Source organism: Amblyomma americanum, chromosome 5 (assembly GCF_052857255.1).
Source record: "Amblyomma americanum isolate KBUSLIRL-KWMA chromosome 5, ASM5285725v1, whole genome shotgun sequence".
Taxonomy (NCBI): domain Eukaryota; kingdom Metazoa; phylum Arthropoda; class Arachnida; order Ixodida; family Ixodidae; genus Amblyomma; species Amblyomma americanum.
In genome coordinates, this window is record NC_135501.1 from 204,355,964 (window position 1) to 204,374,736 (window position 18,773).

The window sequence follows — 18,773 nt, forward strand, 5'->3', positions numbered from 1 at the left end:
CTATGAGGCGGCTCCATCGCGCTAACACGTGTAAACCTGTGACGAGCCACCCGTTTTGGAGTGCTGGAAGAACAACACAAATGCAAGCAAGGGGCCGGGGAACACACACTGGCGTCGAAACGGCGAGACGGCTTCTCAAAAAGGAAAAAGAAATAACTTGCGCGCGCCAGTCGGCGCCCGAAAGCCACGCGGAACTGGGAATGGACTACCGGCGGATGCACGGGCCGACAGTTGTAGTTGCCGTGGGGCAGCGACGAAGCTCAGAAACCGAAACTACGCGGCCAAGTTATTTTTTTGACCTAGCAACAGGGGCCTTCCGAGCGTTGTCACACCTGCCGTTATGTTATGCCCACTAAAGAGGTAAGCAGGTTAGAATGCACCGTGCAATAGGCGAGATGTTTACAGGATTGCTTGCCCCACTCTGACAACTCGACTGCCCCTTCAGGAGGCTCCCGCGGCATTCCGCAAGTAGGCTTTCCCGCGTAGCGTAGTCTACAAAACGGGATGGCAGAAGTTGTGAGGGCGACAGGACGCATTCTTCGGATGTGGGCATTAAATATGTTGCACATTACGAAAGGATTAAAAAAAAGAAAGCGCAATTTCGCGTTGAGATTGTTCGAACCGGCCGCCGTCCATCTTGTTTGCAGCACGTGTGGTATGTGGGAAAGCCCACTTGCGGAATTTCTCACACGAGGTCAAGCCTAGCGGCATCGAAATGCAATTTTCGAGTATTCGGAAATTCTCGACTATTAATTTCTCGAATACAAGTCGAATATCAAATATATTCGATTCGTATTCGAAATTTCGAATATTCGCACACCCCTACAATAATTAAATATGTCTGAATTCGATATATCTGGGATCACTGTACATGCAGCCGGTTCATGGCAAATCTTCATTGTAATTCGCTGTTCGAAAATTTTGCAGGGTTTAGGATGATGGAGGCCATTGATTAGGGCGGCATGCGATTGGCTGCAATTTGGTAGCAACGCCAAGGCAAGCAGACAACGAGGCCTGCACTTGACTACAGTCGAACACGGATATATCGAACCCACATATATCGAATTATTGTCTGTATCGAACTCGTCAATTATCCCCTTGAAAATTCTGTGTAAAAGTATAGAAATTTGTACGTTTATATCGAACGATATTTTTATCCGCCATTGGATATATAGAACGCCGCGCGATCTCGGCACTCGCTGCACCCGCGAGCTCCGCGCCTCCCTTGAAAGGCTCGGAAAATGTGAGAGCGAGGGGGAGGGAGGTTCGGACTGTACTCCCGCTGCGCACGCTCTCCGACTTGCGGAACAGCTTTTTTTTTTCTCTCTCCCAATGTCTCTCATCCTTCCCCCCCGTAACCATAGTGATCGGCTCGGAAAAGGTAGCCAGGAACGAAGGCGCCGGTGGCCTCCTCCTTTTGCCTTTTTTTTTTCTTGTTGCTTTTTCACGAGTTTTTCTCAGCCAACCACAGCTCGTGCCTTTCGTACGTCGCTGTCGCCCTCGGAGGTCGCTGTCACCTTCGCTGTCGCCATCGCGAGCGCTTTGTTGGCGGAGGCTGCGCACGTGAATTCTTGTGTTTTGTGCGCGTTCTTGTGTTTCGTGTTCATTATTGTTTTGCGTGTGTCTCACGACACGTGTGACTGGATCGTGGTGAGCTGACGCGGAAGCAATGGCCGCAGCAAGCACAAGCAGCGTCAAGAAGTGCAAGAACCTGGACTTTGCGACAAAGCTGAAAGCCATTCAGCGTGTTGAGGCAGGCGAGAAAAGTGCGACAGTGGCAGACGAATTCGGGATTCCTCGGAGCACTCTAAGCACTTTGTTAAAAAACAAGGCGGACATAAAGTCGAAAGCGGCGGAGCAACGAACGTCGGGAGCTTGTCGTGTGCGCGCTCCTGCCCACGAGAAAGTTGAAAAGGCTCTCTATGCGTGGTTTTTAGAGGTGCGGGCTAAGAACATTCCGGTGGATGGCCCAATGCTAATGGCTAAAGCCAAATGGTTTGCCGCTGCACTCGGTGATCACAACTTCGCCGACAACACAGGGTGGCTGCAGAGGTTTAAGAACCGCCATAAGATAGTTGGCAAAACCATTTCTGGGGAAAGCGGAACCGTCATCAGCCAGGATATCCAGCAGTGGATTTCGAAGGAATGGCCGGAAATTTGCGCGAAGTTTTCACCCGCGCAAATCTTCAACGCCGACGAGACCGGGTTGTTTTGGCAGATGCTGCCCAGCAAGACGCTCGACGTCCGGGGCAGCACGTGTCACGGGGGCAAGATGAGCAAAGTCCGCGTGAGCGTTCTGCTCGCTGCTAACATGGATGGCTCTCAAAAGCTCCAGCCCTTTGTGATCGGCAAAGCAAGGGCACCGCGCTGCTTCAAAAACTGTAAGCAGCTCCCCGTTCGCTACGCCTTCAACAAGAAGGCGTGGATGACGCGTCAGCTGTTTACAGAATGGCTGCAAGCGTGGGACGCTGAACTGGGCAAGTCGGGGCGTCACGCTTGCCTTCTCGTCGATAATTGCTCGGCCCATCACACCACCTGCGAGCTCGAAAACATCGCGCTCAAGTTTCTGCCGGCGAACACGACAGCGAAGTTGAAGCCGCTCGACCAGGGCTACAGGAGGCGGCTACAGGAGGCGACTCATTGATAGGCTTTTGGTGAACCTCCGCATGGGCACCGAGCTTAAGGTTGACCTGCTGGGGGCCATTCAAATGACGGGCGCCTGGAGAGACGTGAAGCAGGATACCGTGGCCAACTGCTTCCGGAAGGCAGGCCTCGTGACGGCCAAACTTCCCGAAACCTGCGAAGACGGCGACGGCGACAACGAGCGCATGGACGACGCGTTTCGCGAGTTGTTGTCCCTTTTCCCGGCTGCCGTTCCAGCCGAAGTCTCTGCTGACGATTTTGTGAACGTTGACAGCAATGTTCAGGCTGTTGCGAGACTCGCCGACGAGGACATTGTAGCTGCAGTCGCAGGGACCCAGGCCGACAGCTCGAGTGGTGACGAAGATCGTCCGGACGAGGGGGCGGCTACACGCTCGTACTCCACCGCTAAGTGGCGGCCGCGTTCAGCTTGATTCGCCGTTGTTGCGGCGACATGGAAGGAACTGGGCTTTCGCACCTGAACAGCCTCGATAAGATCGAGGTTGGAGTCTTTAATTTCATTTGCAAGGCGAAGAAGCAGACCAACATAAGCGATTTTTTTTCACGCAAATAAAGCATTACGTTGCGTCGTGTGTGCGGAAATAGTTGTCATTCTTGAATGCTCCGATCGGTAGGTCATCGTCCGCCACAGGTAAAGTCTCTGGGCCTGTATTTTTTTATATCGAATTTTTAGTATATCGAATTAATTCGCGATCTCCTTCGAGTTCGATATATCCATGTTCGACTGTACAGCAGAATCTCGATGCTACGAATCTCACGGGGCCGTGAAATTATTCTTACCATTCAAAATTTTGTACCATTGAAACGAACAAAATTCATATGCTGAAGCATAGAAATGCATGCACGCACATCTGTTTACGGCTGATGGGATTTATTCATGGCTGTGCGGACACGCTACTTGCGGTGCGTACTGCACGATTAGTGACTGCGATTTCAGTGATGCGAGGCCCACGCACTGCCACTCACTATTCACGATGCGCAAAGCACGATTTCGGCGACGTGAGGGCCGCGCACGGCCGCTCACTGCTCGTGGTGCGTACCGCGCAATTTCGGCGACGTGAAGGCCGCGCACCGCCGCTCACTGATTGCGTGCGTACCGCGAGATTAGTGATTTCGGCGATGTGAGGGCCGCGCTTGGCGCTCGAGGGTGTGATCGCAGGTCGCGTATTCGTATCATCCGGAATTCCGCACGTTGTGCCCAATGCATTCCGGCAGGGGAATTTTACGAATTCGTATCATCGCTAAATTCGTATCAACCGTGTTCGTATCACCGAGATTCTACTGTATTAGTTTTGGAAGCATGCAGCCAGCGCCAAGCTGCACTGCCTGCACTGGCACTACATTCTCTCGGCATCGCCGCGGAAGTTTACCACAATAGTGGAGCGAGTGCAACGAAAGGTACTCAAGGAACCTTCCATTTCTGGTGAAACACAGTTTGAAAACCCCTGTCATGCATGAATAGGGGGACCTCGAAAAGAGCAGATTTAAAATTCTTGTAAGTGCAAGGATTACCCAGGAAACGCATGTGGTGCTCGTTGCTGACATACAACCCATTATACATTGCATGAGATTATGACATTTCCCTGCAGCGGATGTTGTCTAAAGTTGCCAAGGCTAGGTTTCTTAAGCCTTTTTGGCTGCTGGACCATCCTTTGGGCCTTGACTGAGCACTCTACAGGAACTCCCACCTGATGCAGCCAGACCGCTCCAGTTTCTTTGCACAATGCAACTTTAGATAAGACTCAGCGAGATGACCACAGTGCAACCTACTACAATATGCAGTCTTTACGGCCTGTTCTAGCTAGCAGTTTGTTTGACGGCATTTTTTTCCCCTCTGCGGAGCGTACCACCCTGTCTCTCTCCCATAAGCTGCAGTTAGCAACTTCACTAGGTCATGCAGCTGTTTTACAAGGCAGCAGCAGATGGTTACAGTTTAAGGTTAAACAAAGAACTGCATTATGACTCAGAAAAAAGTACTGCATTATGACTCAGAAAAAAGGCACCGGAAATAGACGCTACGGGATTTACTGTAAGAATTAACAATCAATAATTGCCAGCTTACAAGTCTGAAAAGTGCTTGCATATCTGTTGCTCTCTTGTTTGTTAAGGTTTGCCACACACTGCACATAAATCACTCAACTTTCACACAGGTGGCCTCACCTTTCTTATCGAGGATCTTGCCGAGCTGGTCAAACTCGGCATCCAGGCGCCGACTAAAGCTGTCCGTTGGTGCCACAGCACCCGGGGAGCCCTCCAGCTCCTCCTCCTCTTCTTCCTCTTCATTGAACCACATTTCCTCGTCTTCCTCGAGCTGGCGGGGGTCACGCCGAAAGCGCGCCGCCGCCAAGGCTCCTGCACCCCCAACGGTGGGGCCCAGAGTCGCTCCTGGCACTCCTCCACCCCCGCCTGCCCCGGCCCCCCGCAGGATGCTGCCTTCAAGCGAGGGCCGCTCGCGAAGCCGCTCCTGGTGCTGCTCGTAGCGAAGCCGGAGGGACTTGAACGTCTGCACGTAGTCCACCTTGTCCAGGACCTTGCCGTAGCGCTCCACCACGTGCAGGCAGAGGGACTTCACATCGTCCTGTGCACAAGACATACAACAGCTTTGATGCGACAGCATATAAGGGCATGTTTGCTGGTTCAGGGACATCGTTGGCGTAACATGGAAAGGCATGAGGAGAAAAGAAAAATAAGATTACCAGCACTTGCACCGAGCATTGCGGATTTGTGGGGCCCTTTGTGTGCAGCAACGCGAACTAATGCTCGCACCGTTCACCGCATCATGAATCAGTGATGCCCCCTGTGCGCAGCAACACTAACTAGTGTGCCATTATCACCCATGCAAACAGGCGCTGCAAAATTTCGAGCAATAAGAGTTGGCGTTTTGACAAACAAGTAGTGTTCAAATATAGCACAGCCTTCCCTCCACAAACTTCAGCTATGGCATGCAAACACCGCACGACGGAATTCTTAGGTAAATAGTTTACGAGTGGTGTTGGGCTTAAAATAATATCTCACTGAGGACACGCTTTCATATGGAACAGGGTTCATTTCTCATGCCTTAGAAAGCTACATCATGCCCAAAGGGTGGTAGCAAACAAAAGCAATGTCCTATACGAGTGCCTTGCTTGAATACCCTAGACAGGTGTATGGAGTACTGTACAACATAACACAAATACAGCATAGTTCAAATATTATACATGTGAAGGACAAACTCCCTGCCCCCTTCTTTTTTGTGACAAACATGAGATGAAGCTTGATGCTCGACATCTTAACCTCACAATGTTCAAGGACCTGTCAGTGAAACAGTGCGAGCGAACAGAACGCAAGAAAACGAGGAACAGAACACTGCAGCAATGTGCAAGAGCATGAGCTTACAAGCAGCAAATGAGACCTTGAGTATGGAGTATGTCAAGCATCGTTAGTCCAAGATAGACATGATAGAAAGACATGCAGCCCCGGTAAACACTGCAGCAAGTGCACAGTCATCCAATGTGGTACAGTGGTATACACTCACCACCCGGATGAATTCGAAGAGCTCAAGCACAGCCGAGTCAAGCAGGTTGTAGCGGCCATTGTTTTGCCGAAAGGCATCCACGACGGGCCCAAACAGGTTCCCATTGATGATGTACCGGTTGTAGAACTCGTCCTTGAGGCCCACAATGCGCCGCATGAACCGCAGCGCACAGAGCACCAGGAACGTGAACCTGCACCGAGGGAGGGCCAAAGCAAAGGCTGTGACTTAAGCACACCTTCAGGCAACGCATGTTATACTTCACACTACAGTCGTCTCAAAACTGAAGGAAATGCTGCAGTGACAGCACTATGGTGTAACCTCAAGTTTATGAAGCATTTGGCAAACTAAACATCTTGATTTTTTTTTTATGTACCAAGGCTACAGCTAAGTAGAGAGAGTGACTTATTTAGCCTGCAGCTAGGATACGGAAATCTTCTTTATCAGCATGCAACAAGCCAAATGCCACATCTGCCCAACCATTGTGCTGAGCCTCCAGCCCACACTGCTAGCAACTCTGTTTCTGAAGCCGTACAACCCGAAATAGCCTGCACTGCCAAACCATGCAGCGAGCCTATGCAAACTGGCAAGGGCACCTTGAAAAGAGCAATTTCAAAAGTCTACCACATGCTATGCTTTGCTTAGCTAAGATTGCTCCGTGAAAACAGCGCAGCCATGAGCAGACTTCAACATGAAGAGAAGGGGCGACCCACTTGGAGCGCATGAGGACGAGCACCCTCCGCAGCAGGTCCTTGTGCAGCACGTAGTTCTTGATGTGGTACGAGTGGTGCTCCACACAGAACGACAGCAGCTCCACTATTAGGCCCAGCAGCTGAGCTGTCTGACTCGTCTCTGCAAGCAGGCGCGACACGAGAAGCCGTAGTCAAGAGTGCACACAATGGCAAAGGCATGCCCCCCTCCCCGATCCCAATGACAACTGCACACAAGTGATCCTTACGCAGCTGCTTCTTCCGATGGCAAATTCACAGTATCTGGCAAAGTTTGCACAGCAACATACAGCACATATGTGTGATGGATTGCTGGCACTGCACTCATAAGATTATGTCAAAGCAGGCGTCTCACGCAGCCTAAATTGAGCCATAACAATGTTCTACCTCTCAGAATATGTTGCCGCACAAAGTGCCTGTGTCCCTGACCAGCAATGCCAACCTCTCTGGTCAACACCGTTTCACCAACAGCTTGTTGTTGAACAGCTGCAGCATACTTCTGCTGAAATTACTGTTTGCACACTAGTAAGAGTAGTAGCAACATGAATAGTGCAATAAAAACACCTCCAAAATGCCAGCGCTCACTTACGCCACTCTAATCACCGTGGTAAGTGAAAACTGTGAGAAAATTTTTTTATTTATTTGAAAATACGTTACAGGTCCTAGGGCATTATGTAAGGAGGGCATTAAATTTCAAACAATTTCTAATAGAATAAGCAGGACGGAATGAAAAGAAAAATGCAGTAGACAACAAAATTACACACACACATGGAAAAAGAACAGAGTATTAAACCTAATGACACGGAAATAAGAAAGAGATCAAAATAGTATAAAATGCTCGTGTTATTATCAACGCATAATAAAAAAGCTGTGATACAGTACAATTCATGATATTCTGAGTAAAATACGACAAACAGACATGAAAAAAAGGTAAAAATCATAAAAGAAAAACCTAGGTACAAAAATTAAATCAAAATGGCATTTAACAGCAACAACAAAGCAAGAACAATATTAAGAAAGATGTAACTGAAGGCATGTTAAGAAATGGCTTCATTAAAATGTGCAGTCAGTTGGTGATGAAATATATCTGGATAAGACAGAGAAGCGATGTTATCTGGTAAATGATTCCAATATTTGCTCAAGGAAGTGCAAGCAACGAAACAGTGCAACCATATGAAACACTCGTGGACTGCAGATGAAAGCAACAAAAGCCCCTCAAATTGAAGAGTCATTTGAGAACCTTCTCAACAAACACCACCACGCTGTCCCACCACGGCTGGCATTAAGAGCCCACATCACACATGCTGACCAATTTCCCAACACGATTCATTTTCAGAAACTTTTCAGATATATAGACTCAACTGCATGAGCAGCTCCAAAAACTGTCAATGCCGTTACAGTAAAAGCTCGTTAATTCGAACTCAACTTAAGCAAAGTTTGAATTATCGAATGGGCGCTAGAATCAGCGGGTCATAACGCCCCGCCGCGCGGGCAGAACCCGAAGCAGTCACAGCTAGACTCGTTATCGCGAGGTAGCCGCTACTACACGTTTGTGGTGGGCATACTCTGAGAATTTAATTCATCCGGTCCTAATAGAAAATGAAATAAATTGATCAGCCAGTTATGCGCTAGAAACAAGTACTGGAATGCATTCGCGTGAGCAGCGACCTTTAGTCCTGGAATATATGACGCTATTTATGATCCAAAACATGTTTATTTACAAGGTAGGGTTGTCAAAAGCAATCGGTGAAGTGCATTTATTTGCTTGCGTTCCTTCTGCCGAGACTCTATCAGCATCATCTGCAGCTTGCCCAAACACCTGCGCAACGCCAGAGTTCTCACTGACAGAGAAGTGGCCTGCTGCAACATCGAGCACCGACGCTACTTCATGTGCACTTGGTGGTGGCACAGTCTCGTCGTCGCCGTCGAACTCATCACTATCCCCTGTGTTCACCGCTCGCGAGCGCTGACAGTCTGCTGGGAGCATGCAGCCTCAATTATATCGGCATCACTCAAGGGCTCCGTCGCCATGATGCTGTCCACGTAGCTCGCGCTCGCGGCACCAACAAAAGCCACCATCGCCCGAACCGCCATATTACGTTGTTTACACCATGTGATCGCGGCACAACGAAAACCTGGAACGGCTCGCGCCGAAGCATCAGTGGCGCGGGCGGGTGCTCTGGCAGTGAGAGCCTCCTACGGCATGCACTGGAACATGGGCTCCGTGAGTCTCGTATACTCGGCTTTCTTTTCTTTTCCATTGCTTTACTTCTCTGGTAAATTTGGAGCGTGTTTTACTTGCTATGGGTCAACTTCTATCTACGAGGAGCGGTGTCAGCCAGTTGCTCCTTGTTTGAATTAAACGCAGCGGATGCCGACTTGTTCGAATTACCGGGAGTTTTCCCCCACTGAAATACAGAGGGTGTGCCGGGTCCCAGGCGTAAGTTCAAATTAATGAGCTTTTACTGTATTGTTCACTAAAGTCAGCAAAAGAAAACAGAACAAACCAAGACCTCAAAGGACTTAAAAGATCACACACAGACTCAGACAAGAGTACACACCTTTGCTGGGTGCATCACCAGTGGTGTTGGCAAGTACTGGGGCTATGAGTACGTGCATGCAGTGCTTGTAGAAGAAGTTGAGAAACTCGGACTTCTGGAAGAGAGGGTTAAGAATGCAAGGGGTGGGAGGAGGAAAAAGAAACCCCATGAAGATAGCTGACATCTTTTCAATAAACACCTTCCACCACACAGTCTTCAAATACCATCACACACAGTTCCTGCATTACTTTCACGCACTTAGCAGGGGCAATCAAAATGGGCCAGCCACTCTCGATCGTAAATAACACGTTATGCACCCCTTGGTCACCAACAAAAGAACTGTATAAACCCGTATAAAACTGTATAAAGAACTGTAGAGGCACTAGTGACAAAAGATGGGTCAGGCAACTAAATGGGGCCATAGATTCTGCACATTTTGTAAGCCATAGGTTAAAGAACCAGCTAAGCAACATTAACCTAGCCAATTTTCCCAGGTCATCTTAGTGATGAGCTGCTATGTTAACAGATTTATGCTTAAAAGTAATTGCTGTTCAAATGTACGATTTCTTGAACAAGCATGATTCAACTCATTAAGCAGGACCTCAAATAGTACATGCAAGAACTTCAAGGTTCAACACAGTTTCTGATTATAGGAAGCAATTACTCCACACATCCACACAAATGCAGCCATATGACTACATTTAGGTGGATGCTAATATTTAATTGCTCCCTATAACTATATCAGTATGTTTGCTCTAGGCAACCAAGGCTTTTGATGATCAGGTAAGAAAGGAAGAGTAGCTTACATATTTCCATGCTGTATCAGAAAAAAAAAAAATGCACACTTGTCCCTAACCACAATTTCTCAACACACAATGCACGATGGTTGCAAGCATAATACCATATTTACTCGAATCTAGGCCGACCCCGATTCTATGCCAACCCCCTAAAGTCCGAAGCCAACAAAAAAAAAAGCAAGGACAGCGTTCACAAAATGCAAACAGCATTTATTGAATCTGAACGTGCAGAGCTCATTCAACGTCGTCGTCGCCTAGACTCGTCGCTGTGTTCCTTGTCACTGTCACCTTCAAACAGTGCACTATCTTCGGTACCGTCAAGCGCATTAGATATGCTGCACTTTTTAAGGGCGCGCACGATCAAAGTACCTGGGATGTCGTCCCACGCTGCAGCCACCCAGCCCGCCAGCTGCGATAACAATGCATGTTTCATGCGGCCCGTTGCCGTTAGCATGTGGTCTTTGTCAGTCAACCAGTGTGTGTAATATTTCCGCAGACGATCCTTGAAAGGTTTGTTGATGCAGACATCAAGTGGCTGCAACTGGCCCATCATGCCGCTCGGTATGACAGCGAGGTCCGTGTTCGCTTGGGCGAGCACAGCCTTTACGTTGTCAGTCAAAAGAGCTCCTGGACGCCGTCGCCACACAATCTTAACCCACTCTTCCATTATAGCACCCGTCATCCACCCGTTCTCATTTGCCAGCACAGTGACATTTCTTGGGAAAGTTTCTCGAGCAGGCAGTGTCTTCCTTTTAAATATCATATAAGGAGGGAGTTTATGTCCATCAGCTGTGCAGCACAGCATCACAGTTGCGCGCTGCTTCTCGTAGCCCGCAGAGCTACGAGAAGCAGCGCTGCTGTCATCCCCTCCAAAGACGGACGTTTTTCTCGTCGACGCCGAAGTCCCGCCCGGCTTAAAGGTTCGACGATGCCTCTGCAGCTATCACAACTTTTCGCCGGAAAGCGGCACTGTAGTGGCATCTCCTGTTTGGTGCCATCGCGATAACACCACGCTGCACACCGATACGGCCGACATGACACAGGTCAAAATGTCGACCTCGCTTGTGTATGGTTGGCTACTGGCACGGCTAGTAGCGGCTGCGATACCGACTTTTCTATATGGCGCTAGCTATGCACCATATTTAGCAGTTTTGATGAAAAACTGGTGCGTTTTTTAAAATCCTCGAATCTAAGCTGACCATGAAGTTTGGAATATGATTATTTGAAGAAAAAAGTATCGGCATGGACTCGAATAAATATGGTACATTAATTTTTTTGCCTGCAGAAAAGGCAGGCTACAGTAAAACTAGTTAATTCAGGCTTCAATGAGCCAACTTGAACTATACAAAAGCTCTAATTATCCTCCCCAACAAGCAGCAGCATCATGCGTGAGGAGGCTTCATCGCACAAGCAGCCAAAGGCGTGCGACGACCGAGCAGTTACAGCAGATGAAAAACGGGAAAACACGCACTGGTGGTGGCAAGGAAAAAAATTTGATGAAAAGGCAAGCACCCATCCATACACTAATCAGCAATCAAAAGAAAGCGCAGCTAAGCTCACTTGACTGATTAATGCAAAGTTAATAGTAGTTGTCATTGTGGTAGGCTGGTGTGAAGCTCAAGAAAGTGAAACCAAAACTATTCGGATGGACAATTTTTTTTTTTTTTTGGCGGTGTGGCATTCCATCGTTGTCACACCAGCTGTTGCACACTCCTCAGCGGTGCACAATCTTGAGAGTTTGAGCTTGAGGGATATGTCTGGTTGGTTGCTTGCTGTGTTCACTGTACCTGGACACAGCCTCCCTTTGTGAGCTTGCCCAAATTAACCGGTGTAAGAACCACAGCATGAGGATTTCCAAATCAATGAGGTTTCACTGCATTACAAAAACACGACAAACAACTTTTCTTTCCCCTCTCTAAAGACTCAACACTTCAACAAAAAGTTTTTCAAATTGCAACTGCGAAATGCACAAGTACAGTAGAACCCCCTACAGTAAAGTCACTCAGACCAAAAGAAAATCTTTACTTCATCAGTAGGTGATAGCAATAGTTAAGAAATGCATGCGCGTCAAAATCGAGACCAGCAAAACCGCCCGAGCAGTATAGCCACTGCCTTGTGCTGCGAACGTTCACAACTTTCTTCCCTTCCCCACTGCACTTTTACTCCCTCTTTTCTAAGTGGTCTGCGTCGCCTTCTTTCTACGCCAATAGCCAGCATTAATTTTTTTTTTTCGTGTGGGCTGTACACTTCGTCTCACGAACCCAAGGTTTTTCAAAAGTTGGCTTCTCCTCGCAGCTCATGAGCCTGGCAGTTAAGCCACCTCAAGGAGAGCCGTTTTATCATCATAGCGGCTACTGTTGTGTCTGTAGCTCTGAAACATCGCAGACTGTGCGCACGCTGCAATGTCATCATTCTGCACAAAGTGCGTCGACAAGGCCAGAGATGCTCTTTACTATAACCGTCTCTTCATTAAAGGTGTCTTTACTTAAACGAAAAAAAAAGTACCGTTGTTTATGGAAGGTGAAATGAGACAGCAGTTTCACTTTACCATATCTGAGTGTACTACAGCGGGGTTCTACTGTGCTAAATTTCATGAGACAAGAAAATTCAGGACACAGGAAGCTATGTGTTCAGCAGTGTGCCACAAGCACAGAGTGTTTTTGGGACAAACTACTATGGACCGAAGAAAATTTGTGAAAATTACCGTATTTACCCCAATGTAGTGCGACCAAGATAGTAACGCAAGGCACGAAACTGCAGTATTGTGACGAAGAAGACGACGAACTGTGCAGTGGCACGGGCAGGAGTGCTCGCGCTAGGCCAGCAGCCATTAAATCATCTCATTGCCATCGATCGTGTCTTTCTTTGGCTGGCCGCCACGTAACATTTGGTGGAGTTGCGGGGTACCATCGTCATCCTGGTCCGGTGAGCTTCGGCGTCCTGCGTCAGCCGTGGTCGTCGGCCGTGAGTTCTTGGCACGCGTCGCTCGGCCGTGCCCCAGCCCAGCCCTTTCAGACCACTCAACGCGACGAACTGAACCCGACGCAAGGACCTGACCTATCGACCCCACCGACCCCGAGACACGCCGCTTACATCTGAAGACACCATTCCCCTGCCTAGGCCGCTCGGCGCGTCCTGGGGCCTCGACCGTCGGCTCTTGGCTACCTGCGGCCCAGATGCTTCAAGACCAGGAATCATTCAGCCATCTCATTCATCGCGGGGGCCAGCACCTCACCGCTTTCTCGTTCCTGTCCAACCATCCTCTTAAGCCTGTAACCACTTCGCGCGTCTTTTTGTCACCGATAGGGACGATCGCTCGGTGGCCCTGGGTAGTGTGACAAAGAAGACGACGAACTATGCAGTGGCGCAGGCAGGGGTGCTTGCGCTAGGCCAGCAGCCATTAAATCATCTCATTGCCATCGATCATCGTGTCTCTTTCTTCGGCTGGCCGCCACGTAACAGTATAATGCAAGTTGGCATTTGTGAACCAAAGTACCTCAAAAACTGGTGTCTCTGTGTCTTCCCTTCCTTGTCATCATTGCAACAATGCCACCGCGAAAAACCTTGCAGCGATTTCTGCGACTGCTATGAAAATGAGCACAGATCCCTGCTACACAGTCACCATGTTCACCAGAGCCCTTGTCGTAACAATGGCCGCACACTGCGTGTCGTTTCTTATTTTGCTATGCCCTATTATTTTGCGCTGCTTTTGAACATGAACTGGTGTAATGCCATGTGATATGACGTTCGAAAAGAGAAAGCGCCGACGGCGCTGGAGTACGGTGCGTTGTGTCGACTGCGGTCGCTCGTTGCGATCGGCATTCCTCTCGTGTCAGTTCGTGCTTTATCGTCACGAAACTTTCGCGTTGTTCTGCCAAATTTCGAGTAACTCAGCACTAGCTAACAGATAAGACGGAGTAGCCAGTTCGTTATATGAAGGTCAACCATCGCAACACCTTCGTTACATGGAGGTCTCAAATACACACTTCAATGGGGGCGGCGTTGGGGAATTGAGAAACTTCGTAATATAGAGGAATTCGCTGTATAGATGTTCGTTACATCCAGGTTTAACTGTACTGCCATTTTCAGGGCTGCTCCAGGGGCTTTGATGTCTTTGCGTTTCACTGAAAATTTTACAGTAGTTTCTCCTCAGTGTTCAGATCCTTTGCTCCGAATTTCACAGTCGGGTAGCTTTTTGTGTAAGTGCAAATGATTGTTTTCCCATTTCGAAAACTAAATCGCCTCGGGACGATTTCTACAAGCAACTTTCCATATGCGACATCGTGAGCTGCCCGCGTATTGATATTCGCTCTGTTTTGCCAAGGGAAAAACAACGAGCTTTTTTTGGTAAGACAAGTACTGATTGAGGTTATCACCTACAGTCACCAGCTTAGCCATTCAATGTGCATTTGAGAGATTTCATGGCAGTATTCATGATACAATTTGTTGGTCAATCAAAACATCACGTGTTGGTTCAAAACGCGTTTCTGGTTTCCTGGGTTTTACTAGTTTTATTTTTTTTGCTCATTATTTTGAGAAAGTTAAAACTAGATGAGGAAGGTAAAACAATATAATGCAATCGGCAAATCAAAATGTTAGAAAATTGCCCGGAATTGCGCTATAATGTAACACATCAGCGGCACTACGGAAAAACTTAAATTGGCCAGTATCAATAGACTACGGCACTTAGAGACATAGAAACCACTCTCACTGAAAACAGAGGTTTTAAAAGCCAGATAAGTCCAAAGACCGCAATAGAGCTGTTGTCATCACCAGCTAATTTTTCAAATAAATTGCGTGTGTCAACATCGAATTTTGGACACTGATCCCTGAATTTACATTATATTAATCGACAACGCACTGAACTTTATTTGTGAGATCAGCAGACGATAGCAACACTTGTACTTAGTTTTTTTTTGGAGTTTTTTACCTTATATAAGCTCAGTTCTTGGTGAAAATGGTCTCCGCCGTTACAATGCACTAATCTATCGATACAGATCAACCTAGGTTTCTCCTCAGTGTCCCTTTAATGCCACAAAATGCAGGCCTTTATGTCTCAAGTTTTCTATGAAGCATTGCTCAGGCCAAAACGTGCAATTCACACTGTGTGCACAAGTGCGCCATCTCAGCCGCCGAGTTTCTCACTGTGTTGCTGCTGCTCCTAGACGTGCTGTGCTGATCGCCTCAGGTGAAAGATGGCAGCTTAGAGCTTCTGTTGGTTGACCTATGACATTCCAATTTAGCCCCCCCCTAGACAACAGAGTACTTATTGAACAATATTCGAGTAAATAGGTAATTATGGTATGACCTTCATCACTGCCTTTTTATAAGATTAAATTACAACACAAGGGGGGACGAGTTTTCACTTCTATTACCATAAAAAATGGATTATAGGTCGACACCCCCACAACTAACTAAAATGAAAAAAAAAAAAGTTTTTCAATAGAAAAGGTGCCGAAAGACACCCTTACCTTGAAACAAATGCGACTCGACAGGTTGCACAATGGTGACAGTATTTATTTTCATTTAAATGCTGCTCGTATGTACACCCGGCCAATTTTTTAACAGTATCCCGCGCCCATCGACCCACATGTTTTTTTTCTGGCACACAGAGGTACGCCGCCGTAGTGCAAAGCCGTTCCTCTTCATGAATCGCCGCACCCAGGATGGCGAGCCCTTGATTTGTGCCCTCGTGAGTCTAGAGGCACGCGCGATCTCTACCGCTTTCACGCGGATGCATTCGGTAGTCACAGGCAGCGATCTTGCACGCAGCGTGACCTTTCCTTCCAATTCTGGATATGCTGCGGTTAGCCCACGAAATGATGTTTTCTTCTGCTTGCTGCAAGTTGTAATACGCAGCTTCTGCCTTCGCCAGTACTAAATGCTCTTTGCGGATACTCCAAATTCGCGCTATGCCGCCAGGTCGCCGTGAGCTTCCACGTATTAATCGCGTTTTTCTTGAAGGCGACAGTGAATTGCCGACGGCTTCCGCTCATTTTGAAACAAAATGTGAAAAAGCAGCCTCTTACCAAAATAGCTTTGCAACTACGGAAACGTAAAATGGCGGCACTGCTGCTGATGGCGATGGAGGGACACTGTTGAGTTCAGCCACCCATTGTTGCAAGACTGCCGTAGTTTTCCTGCCAATGACCGGTATATATAAGACGGGGGTCGACTTTTCCCCATGGTTTTTTGAAAAAAAGTTTGACCTATATTCCGGTTTTTACGGTATATCAGTAAAAAAAGAAACTCGCATTACATTCGAGTAAATATGGTAAGTCACTTGCCGCACTCTAGAGTGATGCATGCTTTTAATGGCCACAAATGCCAGGGGAAAAAAAAAAAGGAGAAACCCAGCCCCCATCTTAAGGAACTCCACAAGTACACATACATTTACTGGCCGAATAATGAAGTCCAAAACAGCTGCCCCACCCTCTCTGCAACTCAATTCAACCCTCCCACTAACCTTTTCGTCTTCAGTAGCATTAGGATCAGGACGGCTGCCATCACCGCGACTCAAATGCCACCAGTGTTGAGCTTCCTTGCAAGAGTAACAAGAAGAGTGCAACTGTAAGTGCACTGTTGATACAAGATGGTACGAAATGGGCAGTGCAAGGACACGCGCTACACTGACCACCTGCAGCTATGCCCCCTCCTACAACACTGCCATCAATGCTAACAAGAAGGTCGCAAGAAACAAAGAAATGGCAGCTTTGAGGAAAGGTTGCCGAGCGCCCCTTTTTACGACAAAAGTCAAGCAAGCTCCTGGCTGTACTGATGGCCAGTTCAATAACAATGGGTGCACCAAAAACAGTCGCCCAGCAAACGAAAGACCGACCAGCAAGCAAGACAGAAACTCACAGTGTCGAGAGAAAGCATGTTCTCAGGGTCCAGCAGTAACCGCAAGATGCCCGAAAGCTGCACCGCTCCACCTAGGTCTGGGCAAAGGAAAAGGTGGAAAACAAAACTGAATGCTTCGTTTCCAAAGAATCACACAACAGCTTAGTTGCAAGTGCCCAAGTTCAAGGTGTTGCTAAAAAAAAAACCATAGTAGAACTCACACACACCTGGGTCTGGATCACAGATCATCTGCTCAATGATGATGTTGATCAGGAGTTGATCCTGCATGGAGTAAAAATCGACAAGATCAGAATCTTGCCCTCAACACAATGCACCTATGGTGGGCACTGCCTCTAGGACTCACAAAGTACCTATCGAAGGACAGGATGACTGTAAACCTTGGCATAGTCATTTTCAACCGGAAAGATGTGCACAAGGGCATTTGTGGCCTCATTCGTGCTTTACGTGTATGATCACAGGCATGTATGGCTCTGAACAATGCTACCGCTTCTGTCACAAATACATCAGCGCTACGTTCAGCTGAAATGAACACAGAATACACGACTCTGCACACGTGATGTCGTGCAGTCTATTGAATAGATTCAACACCGGTTAAAGGAAAAGATATGAAAAAAAAAAACCAGCTATTACAATTTCCATAACTAGCGAATGTGCATTATCATGCGAATTTCCACTACAATGTCACTACACGGCCAGCTGACTGATACAAAGGGGTGACATCATTTAGAAAGAGCAAATGTGCTATCCTCCCAATGCCGCAACTGCAAAGATGAATAGGTGAATGAATTCATTCAATCATTTCAGAAAAGGACAGTCTAATTTCAAGAAGGGTAGAACTGTTATGGGCATAGATGTCTTGCTCAATCCTCGAAGAGTGTTGCACAGATAACGAAACTGACCGTTTCACACGCATGCAGCAAGCACCCTAGTTACACAACAAGCAAACAGCAAGTTGGAAGGTATAAATATAAAAGTGCCTGCCGTTTTGCACCATGAGAAGAGTGGAACAGTTTTCAGAGCAGCAAAGTGAAAAAGCTGGGTACGCTTTCTCTCAGGCCCGCAGCATGTTGAGCATGGCTAAAAACTACCACTCTAGGGTAAAGGGAACAGCAATGCAACTCACGTCGTCCTGCACGTTGGACTGCTGGAATGCGTACTCGCGCACCATGGACGGACTGTAGTCCACTAAGTAGGAGAGGATGTCGATGGAGGCCGTCTTGATCACCGTGTCCTCCATGCCCTGCACCACAGAGAGGTCAGTTTGTGCAGCATGTAAAAGCAGATATCATTTTTCAAAACAATGAATGCAATGAGCTTGCACCTGAGAGCAGGCAGCAAGCATAGTGTACAATGGAGGGGGGGGGGATAAGAATAATGAAACAGCTAATTGTGCTTCACATACTAGACGGTCGTAAAGGCCAACTCTGGGGGGTTTTTCAACATATTTAATTGGTAATCTCATCACGCTCTTTAGAGTCCCCTTGCCCCAGTACAAAAAAGCTTTTTTCAAAACACCAAGAGCATTTAAAAAGAGCAAAAACCAGGAAACCCAAATCATCACTGGGTTTCTACCAAACAATGATACCATGACTGACCATCCTATGACACAGGTACCGTCACAAAACCTATCGTGCAAGCGTGATTAATCAAATTTGCTTCTGTAAATGAGAGCTTG

At 47.6% G+C, this 18,773-nt stretch overlaps 1 protein-coding gene across 7 annotated transcripts in view; it reads right to left on the reverse strand.

The window, feature by feature from the left end:
* Window positions 1-18,773, reverse strand: part of flfl (serine/threonine-protein phosphatase 4 regulatory subunit 3 flfl) — a 38,777-nt gene that overhangs the window by 7,171 nt on the left and 12,833 nt on the right. For 3 of the 7 annotated variants that reach the window (XM_077666601.1, XM_077666602.1, XM_077666600.1), the window contains exons 10-17: window positions 18,222-18,338; window positions 17,305-17,359; window positions 17,099-17,175; window positions 16,704-16,778; window positions 9,462-9,555; window positions 6,886-7,024; window positions 6,176-6,365; window positions 4,822-5,239 (exon numbers count right to left, since the gene is read on the reverse strand). In XM_077666601.1, the coding sequence (XP_077522727.1) occupies window positions 4,822-5,239; window positions 6,176-6,365; window positions 6,886-7,024; window positions 9,462-9,555; window positions 16,704-16,778; window positions 17,099-17,175; window positions 17,305-17,359; window positions 18,222-18,338 (1,165 nt within the window). The remainder of the gene's footprint in view (window positions 1-4,821; window positions 5,240-6,175; window positions 6,366-6,885; window positions 7,025-9,461; window positions 9,556-16,703; window positions 16,779-17,098; window positions 17,176-17,304; window positions 17,360-18,221; window positions 18,339-18,773) is intronic. The other 4 variants (XM_077666607.1, XM_077666605.1, XM_077666604.1 and 1 more) reach the window with 2 other exon arrangements.